Genomic DNA, 24,016 nt, shown 5'->3' on the forward strand with positions numbered 1-24,016 from the left:
CAGTATGATACTAGCAGTTTTATTCTCAGTTCCTTTTATAATTATGCCTAACATGGAGTTTGCTTTCTTTACAGCAGCCACACAGTGGGTTGACATTTTCATTGAGCTTTCCACCACAACTCCAAGATCTCTTTCTTGTTTGGTAACTGCCAGCTCAGATCCCAACAGGTTATATTTGAAGTTTGGGTTTTTTTGTCCCAATGTGCATCACTTTACACTTGCTTACATTGAACCGCATCTGCCATTTGGATGCCCACTCTCCCAACTTGGAGAGATCCTTTTGGAGCTCCTCACAACCCCTTTTTGTTTTAACCACCTTAAATATTTTGGTGTCAATGGCAAACTTGACCACTTCACTGCTCACTCCAAATTCCAGATCATTTATGAACAAGTTGAAAAGAACTAGTCCCAATACCGATCCCTGTGGGACCCCACTATTTACTTCCCTCCATTGGGAGAATTGACCATTTATTCCTACTGTCTGCTTTCTGTGCTTTAACCAGTTACTGATCCATAAGAGGACCTCTCCTATTATTCCATGACTGCTAATTTTGCTCAGGAGTCTTTGGCGAGGGACTTTATCAAAAGGTTTTGGAAGTTGTAGTACACAATGTCCATCAAATCTCCCCTGTCTACATGTTTACTGACATTCTCAATGAACTCTAAAAGATTGGTGAGACTGGACTTTCCTTTGTGGAAGGCATGTTGATTCTTTTTCAGAAGGACTTGTCCTTCTATATGCTTACTAATTTTGTCTTTAATAATGCTTTCAACCAATTTACCTGGAACAGACATTAAACTAACCAGCCTGTAATCCCCCCACCCCTGAGATCCCTTTTTAAAAGTTGGTGTTACATTGGCTGTCCTCCAGTCCTCTGGTACAGAGGCTGAGCTTAGGCAGCTGTTGCACATTTTGTTTAGAAGATCACCAATTTCATATCTGAGTTCTTTGAGAACTCTAGGATGGGGCCTGGTGATTTATTTGCTTTCAGTTTGTCAATAAACTTGAGAATTTCATCTTTTTTCACCACTATTTGCCTCAGTTCCTCAGACTCCCTTCCTGAAAACATCAGTTCAGGCATAGGTGTCTGTCCTATATCTTCTGTAGTGAACACCGATGTGAAGAATTCATTCAGCTTCTCTGCAATCTCCCTGGCAGGATCTACACTACTGCTTATAATGGTTTATAATGGTTGTGACAACTGTTCAGGCCCAGGACACATTACTAATACCATTTTCATAAAGTTTTTAAAGTGTTATATCCTGCTTGGTGTAGATTGGGCCCCTGTCTTCCTTTAGAACTCCCTTAACTCCATCGTCATCCAGTGATCCAACTGCTTCCCTACCTAGTTTCCTGCTTCAGATACATTTAAAAAATTCTGTATTGTTGGCCTTGATATTGTTAGTGATGTGCTCTTCAAAAGGCTTTTTTGCATCTCTTATTGTCTGCTTGCATCGCTTTGTGCAAACTTGTGCTTCCTTTTATTTTCCTCACTTGGGCAAAAGCTCCATTTTCTGAAGGAAGCTCTCGTTTCTATAATAGCTTTCTTGACAGTGCTAGTTAATCATGCCAGTGACCACGGATTTGGTGCTACCTTTCCTAACTTGTGGTATACAATTTAGCTGAGCTTCTTTTATCGTGGTTTTGAGTAACTTCCATGCATTCTGAAGAGATTTAACCCCCTTGACTCCCCCTTTCTCTGGACTCCCCTCTTGACTGATTTATGGTTAAAAGGTCTTTGGTGTGTTGTTATATTCAGTGATAAAACAAAAACAAAAACATTACCAGTTTGAAAGACCAGAGTTAAGGCTATCTCATGCTCAAACTCTAAAAAGCCTGGAAACAGGAAGTTAAGGCTGATGCCTAAACAAACATGCCCTGTGATCAGTGCTGATGTTGGGCAGTGTCAAAAATTGTGGTTGCTTACAATTTACCTTCTATGCATCCAGACTGTTCCTTGGTCTTTCAGATCCAAATCCAGATTGGGAGGATGGAGTGACTCCATGTTGTCCTAGTGCTGTATTGCCTTATGAATGTTTTCTCCATATACTTCTCTAGTAATGTAACGTCCCTGCTTTGTCTTCGTTTGGATAAGCAGAACAGATTGTGCTTCCTTCAGGCAGTCTCTGCAAGATAAACTTACTTATCCTCAGGTCATTCCAAGGGGATGGCAAGAAATTGAAAAATAAGACATGCTAGGAAGAATGTACCAGTAGAGCCAAACAATGCTCTGAAACTGTTTATAGCCCTTTCCCTCCAGGGGCTTTAGTATGATTCATGCCTTGTGATTTCCCAGAAAACAAGGAGGCTGGTATAAAACAGGGCATCAGGACGTCTAAAATTTTAGATTATTTAAAAGCCAAAGGGCAACTCTGATAATATCCCAGGGTAAGTGAATTAGAGCTGATACACATAAAGATGGAAGAAGTCAGCTTTATATTATACAAGTTAGGTTCCTTATGGCAACATTCCTCAACTTGATACCCTCCAGGGACAGCATAGGATCCAGGATCACTCCTAAGCTACAAACTTGAGCTTTCAGGGGAAGTGCAATCCCATCTAGAACAGGTTGCATCCCAATCCCTGAGCCAGGTGTTCTGCTGACCAACAAACCCCTGTTGTTGTTTTTCTGGATTGAATCTCACATTGTTCATCCCATCCAACCCATGATCGAATTTAGGCAACATTCAATGGTGTCAATGGCTTCCTTGGAATCAGGTAACTGCATCCTACTCCAAAGCTCAGTATGATCTCTCCAGTGGTTTCATGTAGATGTTAAATAATATAGGGGGCAAGACAGAACCTGGTGGGACACCATAGATCAAGAGCCATAGGGCCAAAGGGTAGTTTCCCCAACACCACCTTTTTGACACCACCTGACAGGAAGGGCCAGGCCACTGGGCTCGAACCACTGCAATACAGTGTCCCAAAGGCCCAGCCTTTCTAGGCATTCCAGAAGGATACTATATGATCAATGGTACTGAAAGCTGTCAAAATGTCCAGGGGAACATGCAGTTCCCAGAGTAGGACATCCACTATGGTAGCCAAAGTAGTCTCAAAGCCCCATCATGCCTTGGAAAAAAGCCTGGCTATTTTCGCTTCTCTGGGGATGCTTAGTTCTTCCTGTTTTCAATCTCACCCTTGTCCCTCATTGTGAACATGCTGCTTCTCCCACACACAGCAAGAGAGAGTAACTTTGAGTTGAAAAATATTTCAGGGTTTTTCTGGTTTTTCTTGGGATGGAAGGAAGACCAGAAGGGGTGGAGGGCACGTGAAAGGCAGACGTGACGCCAAAACATCTGGAGAACCACAAGTTGCCGATTTGTGGGTTAGAAGCACAATGAGAAGCACACGTAAGATGTTTAACTAATTTGGAATGAAGGGCATGTGTGGTGGGATTTGAATGACAGGAGATGACTGCAGCTGCAACCCTAAACACATGCATATTTGGAAGTATGTTGGGCTAATTTTTTTGGGGGAAAACATGGTTAAATTGGGCTGTCAAACAATTATCAATCACTGGCAGTTTGGGTGTGGCATGTCTTGCTTTGTTTCCTTAAGCATGGCTTGATGTGACGTCTGAATAGAGCAACTGGTTCAGTCTACAATCCATTGCTCAAAGGGCCATATAATGTTGCATCAAATCTTAACCTCTTTGCCACCTCATCTGGATGTCTGTTCAAGGCCTCATCTACACCAAGCAGGATATTGCCCTATGAAAGCGGTATATAAAAGGTAGGAGCCACATTACTGCTTTATAGCGGTATTGAAATGCCCTGACAACTGTTGGGGCCTATTAACACATACCATATACCACATTCATAGTGCAATATCCTGCTTGGTGTGGCTCCGGCCTTTTATATATCACTTTCATACTACCATATCGTGCTTGGTATAGATTAGGCCCAAGAACTGGAGAACTGAAGGCAGTTTTGTCTTTGTGATTTGTTTTGCAGTTTCTCTTAGTTCTCCCTTTCCCCTCCTTTTTGCTGACTTTAAATGAGGTCAAAAGCTTTGGAATTCTCTCAGCATATAAACAGCAAAAAATATTGCTCTCTCATCATTGCTGTCGGGGGTTCAGGCGAGAGAGCAAGAGGAGCACTTCCAGGGGACAGAAGTAAGTAACCAAGAGTTTTGCCTTGTTGAGAGTTTTTCTTATTCAAGCAAATGGATGCGCTAAATATGAGTGGGACAAGAATGACCTCCTATTCACACCATAACTTTGTCCTCCATTCAAGGCAAAACTACTGCTTTGGGCAGGATCTACACTACTGCTTTATTATGGTTTATAACAGTATTGACAATTTTTGGGGCCCAGGACACACTCCATATACTGTTTTCAATGTGTTATATCAGGTGTGACTGGGCTTTTTTTTTTGTAGATCCTCTGGAACAAACGGCTTTGTGTTGGGATAGAGTTGACTGTGGCTGTGATCCTAAGCATGAAATTTGGGAGCACAGCTGGTCAAAACAGGAAAGGATTTGAACAGTGGGAATGGGATGGATCGTTGTAGTATCTGGACTTGGAAAACATGGGTTGAATATGTGTGTGTGTGTGTGTGTATGTTTGCACAATGTTGATGACATTGGGCAAATTTAACTCTCTTAGCCTCACTTCCCCATCTGTAAAATGGGCATTAGAACAATCTTCATTACAACATGATTGTGAGGAGGAATTGGAAATGTCTTTGCATAGTCAAAGGCCTCAGCTAGTCCTACAGGTCTAGTGCAACGGAGGGGTAAAGATCTCGTGATATTTTTATCATGAGATCTCCCCCTCTGTTTACACGTGGCACACGCTGGCCTCGGAGGAAGAGGACGTTTTGCCCACCATTTTCTTTTTTTAAAAAAACAGAAGATGCGCACGAGCACTCATGCGCTCAAAGGTGGGTTCTTTTTTTAAAAACACACACATTACTTTGCCCGCTCCCTGCATCCCAACCCCGATGGGCGTAGAGCTTCTGAGGAGCTCTGCACTCCATGTGCAGGTCCTGGATTCTCGCAAGGTGCTGTGAGGAGCCGGCACAAACCGCGACGTCTGCACACATGTTCCATGGTCACGGGATCAGCCCGTGACTGTGGAAACAGCAGGCTCAAAGGCTAGGGCGAGATCCTGGGGATCACCCCGGGATATCGCCCCGTCTAGGTATGGCCAAAATCTGATGTACTTTAAAGTAGATGATATTCTGTAAGTATAACTAAAGGAAAGGGGAAACCTCGGTTGGGACGGAAAACCAATATTTTCCTGAGTTACAAGTTTTCTTCATTGTTACAAGTGTTCTCATTGCTATGATTATTCCCTTATTTCTGTTTTGTGTAACCCCTTCCCCCTTCATATGTTTTAATGTGATTTTAGACTGTAAGCCCCTAGGCAGGGTATTGCTGTTTTATTTGTATATTCTGTGCAGCACCAAGTACATTGTTGGTGCAATAATAATAATAATAATAATAATAATAATAATAATAATAAAACTTTTCATGTTTGTAACAAATGCAAAACATGTAGCTGTGAGTGGGATTTAATTAAGAAAGGAATTTCCTACACTTAGCTTGGTGGGGGGGGGCGGTGAGGGTTTGTGAGTCTGAATCTCTGCTTTATGAGTTTTCTTGTTTCTACATTCCTGAACCTCTTGCTTTTGTGGTAGATCCTAATACTCTACTTCACAAGATAATGGAATGTGTGGTGGCAGGTTCATTTAACCAGCAAGTTTGGGGCATTTCTAAACAATATAGCCATCCCACCCCAATGCCTGATAAAAACACAGTTTAGTTATTAAATTGTGGGTGATCCAGATGTCTTTGGAAACAGTTATGTATATGTAACAGCACTCAACATATTTTCTCTCTGGGAAAATATGATTTCCACCCCAACTTGTGTGCTATGTGCAACACGGTTGTGCAAAAGCTCCCACTATCTTGTGCCTTTAACAACCTTAATGATGTTTGATTGTGACTTCCTTGCCTGCATGCCTGTGCAGTTTTTTGAATTATTTGTTATTCTTGAACATGCTCAGCCTAGGACTGATGTCCTCCAGTGCAAGGGAATCCTATAGTTTTATGTTTAATTTGGAAATCTAATTGGCTGATCAATTGAACTTTTCTTTTTTCGAAGGATCTGTTTGCAGCCAAATTCATTTTTCAGGATCCACTTCCTACAATCAGTGCAGGTAACTTCTTTATTTCATTGCTCTTCATTGCTGGAACCAATGATATATAATAGGTTGTATGTTGGACTTTGACTTTTGAGACCTGGGGGGGATCCGCACGTCGCTCCCAGAGCGCTTCTATGCGACCCCAGTGCACCCCTAAAACGATAGTCTGACTTCCCTGTAAAAGAAATGAGGAAGAGTTGTCCATGCCGCCGGCGCCACCGGCGAGGAGAGCTCTCCGCCGGCGAGGAGAGCTCGGCAAAACCCCGCCTTCTTTTGCCGAGCTCTCCTCACCGGCGGAGAGCTCTCCTCGTCGGCATCAGCGGCATGGACGGCTCTTCCTCGTTTCTTTTACAGGGAAGTCAGACTATCGTTTTCGGGGTGCACTGGGGTCGCATAGAAGCGTTCTGGGAGCGACGTGCGGATCCCCTCCTGTTTTCAAGTCCCTAGGCATTGATTTACCCATTGCTGAGTCTTAGGCCTTTGCTAGACCTACCTTAAAACCTGGGCGTGAGGAGGGGCAAGCCCACAATGCAAGTATCGTGGGCTGTCACTCTAATCCACACGTTAGGCTAGGCGAAACAAGGGGAAGGAAAGCCCCGTTGTGCCCAACATTTTCTTTTTGGTTTAAAGGGGCCACTGCGCATGAACACTGGAGTGGCAAGGGTGAGGTGTGGTTTTTTTAAAAAAATATTTGCCCGCTCCCCCCACCCCGCCCTGATCTCTCCACCCTGCCCCGATGCTGTGTCCCTTGTGCGGCTTCTCCCAGCTCCTTGTGAGTAATCGCCGAAGCCGGGAGAAGCCGCAGAACGGGCCACACGCTCACAGTCTCAGGCTCAGCCCGAGACTGCGGGAAATATTGGGCTACAAGTGGTGCCCGTTATCCCAGGGCAAGGGAGGGTTCATCCCTGCCTGAGCCCAGGATACCCTGTGTGTCTAGGATAACCCCTCGTCTAGCTAAGGATAACTTCTCGTCTATTATGGTTTTATACTGTTGTTTTATACTTTGAATGGTTTTAATTTTTGTGAACCGCCCAGAGAGCTCCGGCTATTGGGCGGTATAGAAATGTAATAAATAAATAAATAAATAAATAAATAGCTAAGGATAACCCCTCGTCTAGCTAAGGCCATAGTTGTCATGTAGTCAATGGATCACAAAACTTGGAGAGAAAGGAGTAAGATCCAGATTTAGTCATACTTAGAGTGGACCTGTTGAAATCAAAGGGACTTAAGTATGACTTACTTAAATGCCAATGATTTCAATTGTTCTACTGTAAGTGTAAAATCTAGATCCAGCCCAAGGTTAGAATAGTGGAGTGGAAATTAATGCTTTTACATTCCAATCCATACGAATGGAGAGGAAATGAAGGGGGGATCTGCACATCGCTCCCAGAGCGCTTCTATGCAACCCCAGAGCACCCCGAAAACGATAGTCTGACTTCCCTGTAAAAGAAACGAGGAAGAGCTGTCCATGCCACCACCGCCGCCGCTGACGAGGAGAGCTCTCCACTGGAGAGGAGAGCTCCTCGAAAGAAGGCGGGGTAGAGAGCTTCTTCTGCTCTTCACCCCTCCTTCTTTTGCTGAGCTCTCCTCTCTGGCGGAGAGCTCTCCTTGTCGTCGTCGTCGTCGGCATGGACGGCTCTTCCTCGTTTCTTTTACAGGGAAGTCAGACTATCGTTTTCGGGGTGCTCTGGGGTCGCATAGAAGCGCTCTGGGAGCGACGTGCGGATCCCCCCGAAGTCGAATGATTCATTCATACAAGAACTGGGATTAATTAAAATATGTATGTCCTGGGTTTTGATGCCTCATGAGGCCCCCAAAGTAAAACATTTTTTTTAAAAAAGAGTTAAAAACTAGGAACCAGATAATAAGGGATGCCTAAATCAAATCAAAGATATGAAGAAACAAAAAGGTTGAAAGTGTGTGTGCCAAAGAGGGGGACAATTGGGCTGCTTACGGGAGGGAGTTGCACCATCTGGGTGTCACAGCTGAAAGGGCCCTGTATCACATTTTGATCAACCAGACTTCTCATGGCAACTGAACATGAAACAGGGCCTCTGATGAAGATGCAATCAATGGAGAAGGTGGTCTTTCAAATATCCTGGTCCCTGAAGACCATTCTTTGGTAGGGATCGACTTACAAGATACTCCTAGCATGTGCCATTCATATATTTTATTCTCCATCTCCCTCTGCTGCTGCTCTAATAGGTAGGAAACAGAAAAGTTGTACGACAATTCATATCTGTTAGATCAAGGATTTTGCTTGGTATCCAACTCTTTGTTTTCTGCCCAGTTTATTCGTGCGTGTATGTGTGTGCGCGCGCGCATTACAGAATTGGTTCACAGTCATAACATTCACGGGATTATTAGCCTAGAGCATCCTTTCTCAGCACTGGGTTCCCAAATGTTGTTGGACTACAATTCCTATCATCCCCAGTCAGCATGGCAAATTGTCAGGGATTGCAGGAGCTCTAGTTTAACATCAACTGGGGACCCAAGGTTGGGACAGACTTTCCTAGAGTATCTTTCCCAAGCAACAAATGAGGCTGCCGTCATGTTCTAGGAAATGCAGGGATTGCCATTGATGAGGTACACAGAAAGATAACACATTTGACTGGTTAATCATGAGTATTTATTTATTTACTTCATTGTGAATGTATTTTTCCAGGGCAGCTAACAAAATACTAAGGAAACAAAGTTACATATAGTAATAAGAAAAACAGCAATACTAAGGCATATAAACTAACAGATCAAACTCAAAAAATAAAAGGAAAACAACAACACACAGTCCATTCAAACACATAGTAAAATCAAATTGCTCTAAATCAGGGTAGCCAACCTTTTTGGATCTGTGGGCACATTTATTAATTTGAGAAACTGATGTGGGCACCACCACAAAATAGCTGCCATGAGAAGAGCGGTTAGTCACAATAGACAAGTAACTTGCCTGAAAGACTGAGCACATGGCTAAGATAGGGTCTGGGCCCCAATACACTAAACAACTCCTTAGGATCCATATTTTTCAGCACTAACATAATTAAGTTAATTTATTAATTAAAAAGTGGGATGGAAAGGGCATCTTGGTGGGCATCAAGAAAGGTGTCCAAGGGCAGATGGGGGCCACGGGTATCATGTTGCCTACCACTGCTCTAAATTTAAATGCTACCATTAGCAGTACTTAAAAGCCTGGGAAGATGGAAACATGTTTGCCAGGGGCCTAAATGAGAGTAACCTGGGACTGAAATGATAGGAACAAGGACTCCTGGTGGGCCTTCCTGGGGGAGGCATTCCAGAGGTAAAACAGGCAACACTAAAAAGTCTCTCTCTCTGGTCACCCACCACCCACTGCACTTCAGACGGCAAGGGCTTCCAGAGAAAGACCCAAGATGATGATCACAATGGATGGGCAGATTGATAGAGGAGAAAGGAAAAATTCTCAGGTGTCCGCAGCAAAAATTAGGGGTGTGCACGGACCCCCCACTCCGCTTCACTTTCAGATCCGCCATTTTCGGATCGGGCCGCTCTGCCCCGCCCCCACTCCGCCTGTGCCCACTCCGCTCCGCTCGGAGCTCTGGATCCGGATCGGAGCTCCGTTTCCCCCACATAGGGGGGGTTACCGGGCCCTCCCGCCATCGCCGCTCATGCGGCGACGGCGGCAGAGCCCGGTAAGGGACCAAGGGAGAGGGGGACCTTACCTGCCTCCGTCCGCGGTCCGTCGCCGTCTTCAATTGAGCCCGCGGTTCCACCAGGAAGTCTGGGCCGCAAGCGGCCCAGACTTCCTGGTGGAACCGTGGGATCAATTGAAGACGCTGACGGACCGCAGACGGAGGCAGGTAAGGGAGAGGAGGGCGGGGGGGGGATTACCGGGCCCTGCCGCCGTCGCCGCATGGGCAACAGCGGCAGGGCCCGGTAAACCCCACTTACCTTTCCGGCGGAGCTCCGGATCGAGGCGAAGGATCCGCCTTCACCTCGATCCTCTTCGCCATGCTCCGCCGGCCCCCCAATCCTCTTTGCCTCCGGCTTAAGGGCAGGCGAAGCCCCCCGCTCCGCTCCTGCTTCTACGGTCCGATTAGAAGCAGAGCACATCCCTAGTAAAAATATTGTCGCCCTATTCTTCTTGAAGTTTTAAACAGGGCATTTTGCTGCATGAAATGTGGCAGCAAATGGCGTTCCTGCTCCACAAGTCAAGGTATATAACACCTAAGCCCAGCCAAGTTATTTGTCACCTGAGGCTGAAAATCCTACAAGCATAGCTCTTCCTCCTTGACAGTAAAAATTCAACAGTACTAAATTACATCGCTAACACATTTAATGCCCCTTCCTAGTGCTCAGAATTAATTGGCTGGGGCAGAAGGCTCATTCTGTCTGATGGGAAGGCTGGCCATGGACCATTTCAAGCAGGGATGGGCCCCATTCTATTCTGCACCCCACAACAGGAAGCTGCTGAACCACCAAAATTGGCAGTGTGGTGGCTTCACTTCCCTGGCAAGTTTTTGGGCTTATCTACACCAAGCAGGATATTCCACTATGAAAGTGGTATGAAAGCTTTCATACCACTTTCATAGTAGAATATCCTGCTTGGTGTAGATGAGCCCTAACAGTGAAATTTGATTGCAGTCCATTAAAGAGCCTTAGAAAGGTCACATTTAGCATGTTTTCTAGCGAATTCTGGCCTTTTCAAGGCGTGGTAGCAGTTTTCCATTACATTTAATTGGCACAATGTTGTTGTTGTTTTTCTGCCATGCCCTTGGTGTGTGTGTGTGTGTCTGGGAGTGGAAATTGCTCCGTGGACATTCCAAAGTTGCCCACCCCCTTTTAAGGCATCACAAAGGAACATGTTACAGCATTTTTTAAACACACAAGGGGAGAGCATTAGGGACAGAAAGATCCAGGCAGAAGGGCCATAGCTCAGTGCCAGGACGCAAGCTTTGCATGCAGAAGGTCGCAGGTTTGATCCCTTGCTTTTGCAGGTGGTGCTGAGAAAGATGCCTGTCTGAAACCCTGGAGCATTGCTGCCAGTCAGTGTCGAGAATATTGGGCTAGATGGACCAATGGCCTGACTCAGTGTAAGGCTGCTTCCTGTGTCCTTAGAACTTATAGGGATGAAACACAATCTTGGCAGCAGAGAGCTAAAGGTTTTTTTTATTTAACATTTTCATTTCAGGTTCCCAAGAAGATGATGGGGGTGTCTGTGGCTCTGCTTGCCTTCTTTTCCATCATGTCTATCACTTCCTCCCATTATGTTGTTCATTATACAAGCTCTGGTGGGATGTGCGGAGATACCTGTGGGTATCATGGCTATGACTACACCTGGTGCAAGCAAAGCGGCGGCAATGGGAAAGATTGGGACTACTGTTCCTTAGAAGAAGGCCTGGAAGCTTCGGGCAAAAAATGTGCCTCATCCTGTGAACGCTGGGGGGGCTCCTACCTCTATTGCTACTTACCAAATGGCAAGTGGCATTACTGTGGGTTGCTAGGCCAGCGAGGTTTCCTTGAATATTCCCAGGAAAACAACATATGCATCAAGAGGTGCCAAGCAGCTGAAGGAACTTTCCAGTGCGAGACAATCCATGGTACTGAGCGCTGCTCTCCATTCCATGATGTGACCCCTGCTGGTTTGCCCTGCCACAGTAACTACCGTTGTGCCAAATATGGGCACCATGTGTATCGATGCCATACAGATGAGAGCGAAGCTGGGTGGGACCACTGTGGGAGGAAGGGCTTGGAGGGGTGTGTGTGGGTCTACTCCCAGAGCAATTCTTCCCATGTAGAGACCTGCATGCTTTCCAACTCCCAAAAGGAAGGCAAGGCCATCTTCCGCAGAGAAAGGCAAGACAAGATCCTCCCACTTACCAAGAGGCAGTTCCAAAGTGCTGTCCAGCTTATTGACAAAATCAGCTCCGTCAGCAGCCTCCCCGATTCTGGGGCTCTGGCCCCCACGCGTTTCTATAAGCAGGAAGGTATCACCTGCAAGGGCATCAATTATACCAACATGGAATTGCATGTTGGTTTTGCCAATGAAACCATTGTGCCCATTGCACATGTCCTGTTCTCAGAGTTACTGAATTCTGCTGAGGTCCTGCGCTTAGCATTTTACACCAGCCTCCATAGCGCCTTTTATCAACCTGCCTATACCATTGCTGTGTCCATTGGTGAACCCATGTTATGTTCCACTGATCATCAGTGACTCACACAACTAGGTTGTTTGCATGCATCCTACTGATTTCTGACTCACATATATGCAGTTGCTGCTTTGCTGTATTGCTCTGTATTCATTTGTGGGCACTGACATCTCCCCTTATTACAATATCACAGCCAGCCCTAAATCTTCCCATTGCTTGCATTAGTCCAACCTTAGTTGCTTTTTAGTAACACTCTTATTCTTAGAGAAATCGTGCTATGTATTGCTGGCCACTTTATTTGCGCTCGGAAAGGAGCACACAATATACAAGATGTACTGTTTTCACATCAGGAGGGTTTCCTTTCTCTCTTGATACTCTTTGTAATCTCCCATGATAAAGAAAATCACTCTGGCACTTACAAAATTAATAATAAAATCTATATTGAAACATGATACATTTTGATCTGCTTTGAACACATTTTTTAAATGTCCCTGTAATTCTGTAGATAAGAGCAAGCCTGAATTACTATATAATGATAGGAAAAGATGACTTTCCACAATGTTTGGTGTTTTTCTCAAACTTGTTTCTCCCCCGCTCCATAATGTCTTGTTGCCACCTTTACAGACACAACTGGGTTGCTGGTTTGAGTACTGAATACAAAACACCTCACTGCGGTGCAGGCCAGGATGGAATACGCCTCCTGGATTTATCTGTCTTGGTATGCTAGAGGTGGCTCAAAGGGAACAGTGAAATGTATGAGCATGCAAGAGACGGAGCAACTCTGTGCAAACTCTCTGTTGCTACCTGGCCAGAGTCCAATCTATCATCACAAATGGTATGAAAAGGGAATGATTGTTGGTTCAGTTGAGGAAGAATGGCTGACAAAATTCATAGGGACGGCCACTCCTTTTTACCCCCTAGAATTTGAGGGGAGGGAGAATCTACTGGTCAGAAGTGTTTTAAGGCAACAGCCCAAGTAGCACTGGCTGCAGGTTTTGGAGGGCCCTTGGGCAAAGCGCCTTCATAATTCCAATCCATAAAAAAGCCCCTAAAGATTACCCATTTAACTACTGCCCTATTAGTCTGCTATTGATAGTAGAGAAGGTCTATGCAAGTTATTTAGGTCTCAGGCTAAAGGCATGGATCAATGAGCATGTCCTACTGGGCGAAAAGCAGATTCGTTTTAAACCTGGCTGTTCAACCCTCAACCACTGTTTGGTCCTGGCTCATCTGGCTTATAGATGCTCTGCCCCTAAAGGTGGCAAATGTTCTGCAGCCTTCATTGATTTAAAATCTGCATTTGATTCTATATCCCGTCCACGTCTCTGGAACAAACTGGAACAGCTTTCTGTTGACAAAAGATTCCTGTTTTTGATCCAATCCCTTTACTACAACACCACTGCTCAGGTCTGTTGCAGCCCACAAGGTCATTTCACAAAGGAGATTGCTGCATCCTGTGGGGTAAGACAAGGTTGTGTGCTCGCTCCTGTTCTATTTAACTTGTATCTGGCAGACCTCCCCCATGCATTGGAGCCATTACCATCCCATCCACCCAAGATGGAGCACACCAAAGTCTTTCTTCTTCTGTATGCAGACGACGCTGTTCTGATTTCCCAGACTAGAGTGGGCCTCAAGAGATTGCTGTGTGGCTTTGCCAACTATTGTACAGAAAACCTTCTTACAATCAATTATACAAAATCTAAGGTATTTTTTTTTCCAAACGTAAGGTCAGATTTTCCAGATTCATGGGGAACTCCAGGATTGAGCAAGTGGGGTCCAATAAATATCCGGGCATATGGTTTCATGAAACCATTTCTTGGAGAGAGCAGGGGAAACATTCTAAGATTAAAGCTGGAGAACATGTGGGTGCAATTGCTCGCTTCTTTTTTACAAGTGGTGGGAAATTCCTCCCAGCAGCTGTCCAGGTCTTCAAGGCCAAAATCATCCCGCAGATTCTCTATGGGACACTGATCTGGTTCCTGTGTTCCAAATGCTCCTTTGAGGGCATTCAGTTGTCTTTCCTTAGGGTGTTTGTTATCCTTAGGGTGTTACATTCCAAACTGTGTCTCTGGAGCTGTCTTTAAGTTAGAGGCCGGACTGAATTCAGTAAACTGTCTGGCTTGGATCCATGTTATCCACTTCTGGCTTCGCTGCAAATTGGCACTTCCAACAAATTCCCTGGTATCCAAGATCCTGTCAGACCATTTTGAATCTCCCTGGTCAAAGGCCATGACAAGCAAAATCAACTCAATAGGGCTCTCATCTCCTGTGTTACTATCAATGGATCTAGCTAGTGCCAAATCAGTTGTGAAACAAAGGCTGGTGGACATAGATATGCAAGACCTTCAGAGTGCTGCTCAGGCTCCATGCTCCCCCCAGTCCTTAGGCCCACCGGTCTCCTTTTGCAAAGATGGGATGTCCTACCTGTCCTGGTTAACAATTCCCAAATACAGGAGAGCATTCTCACTAGCCAGACTTCACGTCCTCCCCTCTAAACTTTTAGATGGCATTTCATGCCAGCTGTCAAATACAGCCAAATATTTGATACCGTTACATGTCAGTTATTTAAAAACAATAATAGATTGTCAAATATGAGCTCTCACTTGCTGACAAATCAAACATATTTTATCCAAATATCTAAAAGGCATTTACCTTAAGTATAATACTGAAGAACTTCACTGCTAATAAGATTAATACAGACAAATATATCATACTAGGGGAAAAAATAAACTAGAGAAAGAGTGTGTCAAATGGCATCAAGTAAGCACACTTGGTAAATTGCCGCAAGAATGACCCATTGCATTTAGTGTTAATCCAGATGAAACTTAAAGGGACAGAGGGCATAGGCGTGCTCACTGCCACCAATGCCCGTTCCTCTGTGCCATTGCCGCTGCTGGCGAGATCGGCCTCCTCCTCCGCGAGATCACCGGCTTCTCCACAAGTTTGGCTGATATCATGGAAAAACCAGTGATCTCGCTGGCACCGGCCAATCTCTTGGAGGAGGAGGCCGATCTCACCAGCAGCGGGCAATGGTGCAGAGGAGCGGCCAATGGTGGCAGTGAGTACACATATGCCCTCTGTTTCTGGGCCCTGGTAAGTACAGCCCTCCCAGGCACTGCATGCTGGGAATTGTAGGCTGTATGGGGGCCTAGGGCTCTGCATTAAAATGGCAGATCTATCATAAAATGACTGTTGTGATTCAAGTATTCGAATCCAAGGCCCGGATTTGCACAGCCCTAGAATCTAATGCCTGAAAATGCTTCTTTCCCCAAACTTCACAATCCCTTTACTTTTTGTGTTATGTCTTTTAGATTGCAAGCCCATGGGCAGAGAGTATCTGTCCAGAGAGTATTAGTTATTAGGTGGATTAGTAATGTAATAAACAAACAAACAAAGAATTAGGGGAGCAAAACAGGAGATGAATGAGAAGCATGGATCCATTTTAATAAATTTCTTCAGCATTTGAAAAGAAAGAACTCATCACACACATACTAATTGGGTAAGTATAATTCAATTTCAGATTATTATTTTACTTCTTTTATATAAAGACATCTCTCAGCCGCCTTTCAAACGTATATGAAATTGATTTGGATTAATAAAGGGAGCTATTTTTGTTTCAGAACACATGAGACTTGCCTTTAAGGAAGTAGTAGTGTAGCCACTCCTGAAACCCCCCCCCCCACTGGATCCAATGGTATTTGACAACTACTGCCCAGTTGTGAATACCCTTTTCTTGGGGAAGGAACTTGAGAGGGTTGTGGCAAGGTCACTTCAAGTGTCTTGGAGGATACTGATTATTTAGACCTATTTCAGTCTACATTTTGGCCTGGTTGCAAGACTGAATCAACCTTGGTTGCCTAGATTATCTTGATTGAGAGAAGGATGGGGTGGTTGGTCGTGTGCCCCTATTAATTCTGCTCAATCGCTCATTGGTTTTCGATACCATTGACTATGGTGTCCTCCCAGACCAGGTTGGGCATTGGAGGCACTGGGTTATAGTGGATCCAGTCCTACTTGCAGAGTTGATTTCAGAAAGTTACACTGGGTGACTATTCCTCGGCCACTTGGCAACTGAGCAACAGGGTTCCGAAGGGTACCATGTTGTCCTCACTATTTGGACCGGGAAAGCAGTCAGCGTGTTTCCAAATTTAGATTGGCTTGGAAATGGGGAACTTGGCAAAAATGGGAAGCTCCCCCATCACTAATTCAGATACCATGCTGAACCCCAGTTAAAATATAAAGTTTAGTTAAAACAGGGATAGGTAATTTGTGAACCTCCAGGTGTTTTGGGCTACAACTCCCATCATCCCTCACCATTAGCTGGAGCTGATGGGACTTGTGGGCCAAAACATCTGGAGAACCACAAGTTGCCGACTCCTGGGTTAGAAGCACAATGAGAAGCACACGTAGGATGTTTAGCTAATTTAGAATGGAGGGCATGTGTGGTGGGATCTGAATGACAGGAGATGATAGCGGCTGCAACCCTAAACACATGCATATTTCGACGTAAATTGGGCTAATTCTTTTTTGGGGGAAACATTGTTAAATTGGGCTGTCAAACAATTATCTGGCGGTTTGGGTGTGTCTTGCTTTGTTTCCTTAAGGATGGCTTGATGTGATGTCTGAATAGAGCCGTAGGGCCCTGAAACTGCCCTAATGCTTACCAGTTCAGGTGAACAACTGTTTCAGTCTACAATCCATTGCTCAAAGGGCCATATAATGTAGCATCAAATGTTAACTTCTTTTCCACCTCACCTGGATGTATGTTCAAGACAGATGAATGTGGGAGAACTGAAAGCAGTTTTGTCCCTGTGTGATTCATTTTGCAGTTTCTCTTTCATTTCTCCCTTTCCCCTCCTTTTTCCTGATTTTAAATGAGGTCAAAAACTTTGGAATCCTCTCAGCATATAAACAGCAAAAAATATTGCTCTCTCATCATTGCTGTTGGGGGTTCAGGCGAGAGAGCAAGAGGAGCACTTACATGGGACAGAAGTAAGTAACTGAGATTCCTTCTCCAGAGTTTTCCTTATTCAGACAAATGGATGAGCTAAATATGAGTGGGACAAGAATGAGTGGGACAAGAGTTATTGCCCAGCATAACTTTGTGCTCCATTCAAGACAAAACTACTGCTTCAGGCAGGATCCACACTACTGCTTTATTACAGTTTGTAACAGTATTGACAACTGTTGGGGCCCAGGCCACATTCCATATACCGTTTTCAAAGTTTTATATCCTGCTTGGTGTAGAAAAACCACAATGAGAAAGGTGTGGCTGGATTTTTTTTGGTAGATCCTCTGGAATGGACACCTTTGTGGTGGGATAGAGTTGACTGTAGCTGTTATCCTAAGCATGAAATTTGGGAGCACAGCTGGTCAAAACAGGAAAGGATTTCAGCAGTGGGAATGGGATGCATCATTATAGTATCTGGACTTGGAAAACATGAGTTGAATATGTGTGTGTGTGTGTGTGTTTGCACAATGTTGATGACACTGGGCAAATTTAACTCTCTTATTTATTTATTATTGCATTTATATCCCGCCTTTTTTTCCTCCAAGGATACCAAGGCAGCGTACTTAATTCTCCTCCTCTCCATTTTATCCTCACAACAACAATCCTGTGAGGTAGGTTGGGCTGAGAGTTTTGTGACTGGCCCAAAGTCACCCAGTGGGTTTCCATGGCTAAGTGGAGACTAGAACCCGGATCTCCCAACTCCCAGTCTGACACTTTAGCCACTACACCACACTGGCTCTCTTAGCCTCACTTCCCCATCTGTAAAATGGGCATTAGAGCAATCTTCATCACAGCATGGTTGTGAGAAGGAATTGTAAATGTCTTTGCATAGTCCAAGTCTGATGTACTTTAAAGTACATGATATTCTGTAAGTATAACTAAAGGAAAGGGGAAACCTCGGCTGGGACGGAAAGCAAATATTTTCCTGAGTTAGAAGTTTTCTTCAACTTTTCATGTTCATAACAAATGCAAAACATGTGGCTGTGAGTGGGAGGGATTTAACTAAGAAAGGAATTTCCCACACTTCGCTTTTGGGGGGTGAGGGCGGAGAGGGGCGGAGAGGATCTGTGAGTCTGAACCTCTGTTTTATGAGTTTTCTTGTTTCTTCATTCCTGAACCTCTTGCTTTTGTGGTAGAGCCTAATACTCTACTTCACAGGATAATGGGATGTGTAGTGGCAGGTTCATTTAACAAGCAAGTTTGGGGTATTTCTAAACAATTTAGCCACCCACCCACCCCCAATGCCTGATAAAAACACAGTTTAGTTATTAAATTGTGGGTGATCCAGATGTCTTTGGAAACACTTATGTATATGTAACAGCACTCAACATATTTTCTCTCTAGGAAAATATGATTTCCACCCCAACTTGTGTGCTATGTGCAACGTGGTTGTGCAAAAGCTCCCACTAACTTGTGCCTGTAACAACATTAATGCTGTTTGATTGTGACTTCCTTGCCTGCGTGCCTGTGTAATTTTTTAAATTACGTTTTTCTTGAACATGCTCAGCCTAGGATTGATGTCCTCCAGTTCAAGGGAATCCTATAGTTTTCTGTTTGATTTGGAAATCTAATTGGTTGATCAATTGAATTTTTCTTTTTTCCAAGGTTCTGTTTGCAGCAAATTCACTTTTCAGGATTACTTTCTAGCATTAATGCAGGTAACTTCTTTTTTTCATTGCTCTTCATTGCTGGAACCAATGATATATAATGGGTTGCATGTTAGACTTTGACTTGTGAGACCTGTTTTCAAGTCCCTAGGCATCGATTTACCCATTGCTGCGTCTCGGTTGTCATGGATCACAAAACTTGGTAAGGAGTCAGATCCAGATTTAGTCAGAGTATATGTGTTGAAATCAATGGGACTTAAGTGACTTACCTAAATTACATTGAGTTCAATTGGTCTACTCTAAGTGTAAAATCTAGATCCAGTCCAAGGATAACCCAATGGTTAGAATAGTGGAGTGGGAGTTAATGCTTAGTAAAATCAAATTGCTCTAAATCAGGGTAGCCAACCTTTTTGGATCTGGGCACATTTAGCAATTTGAGAAACTGCTGTGGGTGCCACCGTGGGAGGTGTGGCTAGTCACAAAGGACAAGTAACTTGCTCAAAAGACTAAGTACACTGCTAAGGTAGGGTCTGGGCAACAATACACTAAACAACTCCTTAGAATCCATATTTTTCAGCCAAGTTATTTGTCACCCAAGGCAGAAAATCCCACAAGCATGGCTCTTCCTCCTTGACAGTAAAAATGCAACAATACTAAATTACATCACTAACACATTTGATGCCCCTTCCTAGTGCTCAAAATTAATTGGGTGGGGCAGATGGGGGGTTCTGTCTGATGGGAAGGCTGGCCATGGACCATTTCAAGCAGGGATGGGCTCCATTCTCTTCTGCACCCCACAACAGGAAGCTGCTGCACCACCAAATTTGGCAGTGTGGTGGCTGAACCTCCCTGGCAGTCTTCCACTGAAATTTGATTGCAAGCCACAAAAGAGCCTTAGAAAAGTCACATTTAGCATGTTTTCTAGTGAATTCTGGCCTTTTCAAGGCTTGCTAGCAGTTTTCCATGGAATTTCATTGGCAAAATGCCGGTGTTGTTTTTCTGTCATGCCAGGAGTGTGGCCTTTGGTGCGTGTGGCTGGGAGTGAAAAATGCTCCTCGGATGTTCCAAAGTTGCCCATCCCCCTTTTTAAAGGCATCACAAAGGGACACGTTACGGTAGTAATATTATTTTGATTGAACACACAAGGAGACACCCTTAGGGACAGAAAGATCTAGGCAGAGGTGTCACAGCTCAGTGCTTGAACGCATGCTTTGCATGCAGAAGGTTGCAGATTTGATTCCTCGTGTCTCCAGGTGGTGCTTGGAAACATTCCTGTCCAAAACCCTGGAAAATTGCTGCCAGTCAGTGTCGAGAATATTGGGCTAGATGGACCAATGGCCTGACTCAGTGTAAGGCTGCTTCCTGTGTCCTTAGAACTTATAGGGATGAAACACAATCTTGGCAACAGAGAGTTAAAGGTTTTTTTTATTTAACATTTTCATTTCAGGTTCTCAAGAAGACGATGGGGGTGTCTGTGGCTCTGCTTGCCTTCTTTTCCATCATGTCTATCACTTCCTCCCATTATGTTGTTCATTATACAAGCTCTGGTGGGATGTGCGGAAATACCTGTGGGTATCATGGCTATGGCTACACCTGGTGCAAGCAAAGTGGTGGGAATGGGAAAGATTGGGACTACTGTTCCTTAGAAGAAGGCCTGGAAGCTTCGGGCAAAAAATGTGCCTCATCCTGTGAACGCTGGGGGGGCTCCTACCGCTACTGCCACTTAACAAATGGAAAGTGGCATTACTGCGGGTTGCTCGGCCGGCAGGATTTCCTTGAATATTCTCAGGACAACAACATGTGCATGACAAGGTGCCAAGCATCTAAAGGAACTTTCAAGTGCAAGACAATCCATGGTACTGAGCGCTGCTCTCCATTCCGCGATGTGACCCCTGCTGGTTTGCCCTGCCACAGTAACTACCGTTGTGCCAAATATGGGCACCATGTGTATCGATGCCATACAAATGACGATGAAGCTGGGTGGGACCACTGTGGGAAGAAGGGCTTGGAGGGGTGTGTGTGGGTGAACTCCCACAGCAATTCTTCCCATGTGGAAACCTACATGCTTCCCAACTCCCAAAAGGAAGGCAAAGTCATCTTCCGCAGAGAAAGGCAAGACAAGTTCCTCCCACTTACCAAGAGGCAATTCCAAAGCGCTGTCCAGCTTATTGACAAAATCAGCTCCGTCAGCAGCCTCCCGGATTCTGGGGCTCTGGCCGCCATGCGTTTCTATAAGCAGGAAAGTATCACCTGCAAGGGCATCAATTATACCAACGTGGAACTGCAGGTTGGTTTTGCCAATGAAACCATTGTGCCCATTGCACATGTCCTGTTCTCAAAGTTGCTGAATTCTGCCGAGCTCTTGCGCTTAGCATTTTACACCAGCCTCCATAGCACCTTTTATCAACCTGCCTATACCATTGCTGTGTCCATTGGTGAACCCATGTTATGTTCCACTGATCATCAGTGACTCACACAACTAGGTTGTTTGCATACATCCTACTGATTTCTGACTCACATATATGCAGTTGCTGCTTTGCTGTATTGCCCTGTATTCATTTGTGGGCACTGACATCTCCCCTTATTACAATATCACAGCCAGCCCTAAATCTTCCCATTGCTTGCATTAGTCCAACCTTAGTTGCCTTTCAGTAACACTCTTACTCTTAGAGAAATCGTGCTATGTATCGCTGGCAACTTTATTTGCGCTCGGAAAGGAGCACACAATATACAAGATGTACTGTTTTCACATCAGGAGGGTTTCCTTTCTCTCTTGATACTCTTTGTAATCTCCCATGATAAAGAAAATCACTCTGGCACTTATGAAATTAATAATAAAATCTATATTGAAACATGATACATTTCGATCTGCTTTGAACACATTTTTTAAAGGTCCCGGCAAACACAATGTTTGGTGTTTTTCTCAAACTTGTTTCTCCTCCGCTCCATAATGTCTTGTTGCCACCTTTACAGACACAAGTGGATTGTGGGTTTTTGTACTGAATACAAAACACTTCACTGCGGTGCAGGCCAGGATGGAATGTGCCTCCTGGATTTACCTGTCTTGGTACGCTAGAGATGGCTCAAAGGGAACCGTGAAATGTATGAGCATGCGAGAGACGGAGCAACTCTGTGTAAACTCTTTCTGTTGCTACCTGGCCAGAGTCCAAACTATCATCACAAATGGTATTGGAAGTAAGGTTCAGTTGAGGAAGAATGGCTGACAAAATTCATAGGGATGGCTGCTCCATTTTACCCCCTAGAATTTGAGGGGAGGGAGAATCCACCAGTCAGAAGTGTCAAGGGGTGTTTTAAGGCAACTGCCCAAGCAGGGCCGGCTGCAGGTTTCAGAGGGCTCTTGGGCAAGGAACTTTCAATGGCTCCCTTCTTCAGTGAGTATATGTTCTTCTCATTGTCACTTACCAGATGCTATTGCTCCGCTTCCTCTTTTCCTTCATTGGTGCCAGTTGTTTGCTTGACAGCCAGAGAGACAGTGAGCAAGTAGGGAATGGCGTCTACTTCTTCTCCTTCTCTCCACCACTGTTGTCTGGGCCAGGGTGAGAGGCAGGTGAACAAGCAGGTTGCAATGATGAAGAGGGGAAGCAAGTCCTGGGGGTTCCTGCTGGTGCTTGGCCATGCCTAACTTTGATGCTGGCCCTGAGCACATGACAGGTAGCATCTGGAGAGATAGATGATTAAAATGTTGCCAACCCAGGAAGATGATTATTGGAGTATATCCCCCTTTCATATTGCTAGAAAAAGACTATAGGATAAAGACATAGCATGAGTATGTATGGAACGTGCCCTGACAGTTATTCTTGAATTGCCAGAGCAGCTACACAGCATTCTTAAAGAGATGGCTGTTGTCTACTCAACCCATGACCAGAAGTATCCAAATGTTCAGTCTCAATGAACCCTGAGCTGATTTGAAACTGTGCTTTGCTAATATCAGTGATTTTCTAAAATAGCATTAGAAAATAGTTGATCTTATCAAAGCCTAGTTCCAAATCAGCTCAGGACTCCAGGGCTCCATTTTCAAGACTAAACATTTCAATACTTCCTAAAAATTTTTTAAAATAGCTCCCTCCTCCCTCCCCTGAGCTGAATCCCAACTTCCTTAAAACTCATCATGCTCTCAAGGATGTTTGAGAGAGCTCTGAATTGTGATACCAAAGTCTGCTGTGTGACTTTGAGTTCTGTCTAGCTGAGTCGTTCCCTTAAGCCAAAATATATCTGGTGGTTGCAGCAGCAGCAACTGGAAGGCCATAATTGCAGCATCCCAAGTTTCATGGACCTTAGGACTCCATGTCCATACACTCTGGATGCTGCTGAGCAGGCTCACAATAGCATCCCAAGTGTGAGGCATATAGTTTCCAGGGTGCCTGAGATCCCTACTGAATGCTCAGGTGTCCTGAAAAGTATGTGTCCTAGGAATCCTTACATGTCATTTCAGAAGCTCAGTTTACTTTCTGTGTCAGAGCCATGCTTTTATGAGCTGGAGAAAGATGTATTTTGAACAAACTTGGTAAATTCAGACTTGAGCAACATCTCCAGTTGTCAATGCACAACTGTTCCACCAAGGAAGATAATCCAGTTGGACAGGAAGCTTAATGCCACCAGAGAGGACTTAAATGAAAAGCGTCTAGGCAGAGAAGGCCTAAATAAATAAACAATCAGGCATTTTTTCCTTGACAACTCCTTTATTCCAAAACAGCTAATTAGTCTGTACATTCCAATTGCTCAACTCTGGAAGGATGAAAATGAAAGCCAAAGCTGATGGGGTGCTTTTGGGCCAGTCACTGACTCTCAGCCTAATCTACCTCATGTGCGAATGAGCTTGCAAAAGTTCTCTGAATTCCATATTGAAGTTCATTCTGACTCGAGTCCATGGCTAGATCCACACCACAGCTTTAAAGCGGTATTGAAGTGCACTGATAACTGTTGGGGCACAAACCATATTCCATATAGCACTTTCATAGGGTCTGCTCAGACAACACGGTAAGCCATGGTTAGGCTGCTAACCGATTTGCAGCAAGTGGTTAGTGAGAGTGTTTAAACCATGGTTATGTAGCCACCATAGTTAGGAATGGTTCACACGACACATTGGGCCTGTTCAGGCAACACAG

The 24,016-nt window shown here is 44.6% G+C and overlaps 2 protein-coding genes across 2 annotated transcripts; both read left to right on the top strand.

The window, feature by feature from the left end:
* Positions 1–4,000: 4,000 nt before the first annotated feature.
* Positions 4,001–12,655, top strand: LOC134393117 (uncharacterized). Its single transcript, XM_063118085.1, has 3 exons — positions 4,001–4,118; positions 6,114–6,168; positions 11,315–12,655. The coding sequence occupies exon 3, from the start codon at positions 11,327–11,329 to the stop codon at positions 12,335–12,337; it is 1,011 nt and encodes a 336-aa protein (XP_062974155.1). The 5' UTR covers positions 4,001–4,118; positions 6,114–6,168; positions 11,315–11,326; the 3' UTR covers positions 12,338–12,655.
* A 4,477-nt stretch (positions 12,656–17,132) lies between these two features.
* On the top strand, positions 17,133–21,702 carry LOC134393192 (uncharacterized). The gene is made up of 3 exons (XM_063118213.1): positions 17,133–17,264; positions 18,889–18,941; positions 20,338–21,702. The coding sequence occupies exons 1-3, from the start codon at positions 17,147–17,149 to the stop codon at positions 21,358–21,360; spliced, it is 1,194 nt and encodes a 397-aa protein (XP_062974283.1). The 5' UTR covers positions 17,133–17,146; the 3' UTR covers positions 21,361–21,702.
* The last annotated feature ends 2,314 nt before the right edge of the window (positions 21,703–24,016 follow it).

This window comes from Elgaria multicarinata, chromosome 1 (genome assembly GCF_023053635.1).
Source record: "Elgaria multicarinata webbii isolate HBS135686 ecotype San Diego chromosome 1, rElgMul1.1.pri, whole genome shotgun sequence".
Taxonomy (NCBI): domain Eukaryota; kingdom Metazoa; phylum Chordata; class Lepidosauria; order Squamata; family Anguidae; genus Elgaria; species Elgaria multicarinata.

Coding starts and splice junctions, on each gene's coding strand:
- LOC134393117 (XM_063118085.1), top strand. CDS start 11,327: ATGATGGGGGTGTCTGTGGCTCTGCTTGCCTTCTTTTCCATCATGTCT.
- LOC134393192 (XM_063118213.1), top strand. CDS start 17,147: ATGAGGTCAAAAACTTTGGAATCCTCTCAGCATATAAACAGCAAAAAA. Junction 17,265..18,888: donor AGCACTTACATGGGACAGAA/GTAAGTAACTGA, acceptor CTTTTTTCCAAG/GTTCTGTTTGCAGCAAATTC. Junction 18,942..20,337: donor ACTTTCTAGCATTAATGCAG/GTAACTTCTTTT, acceptor TTTTCATTTCAG/GTTCTCAAGAAGACGATGGG.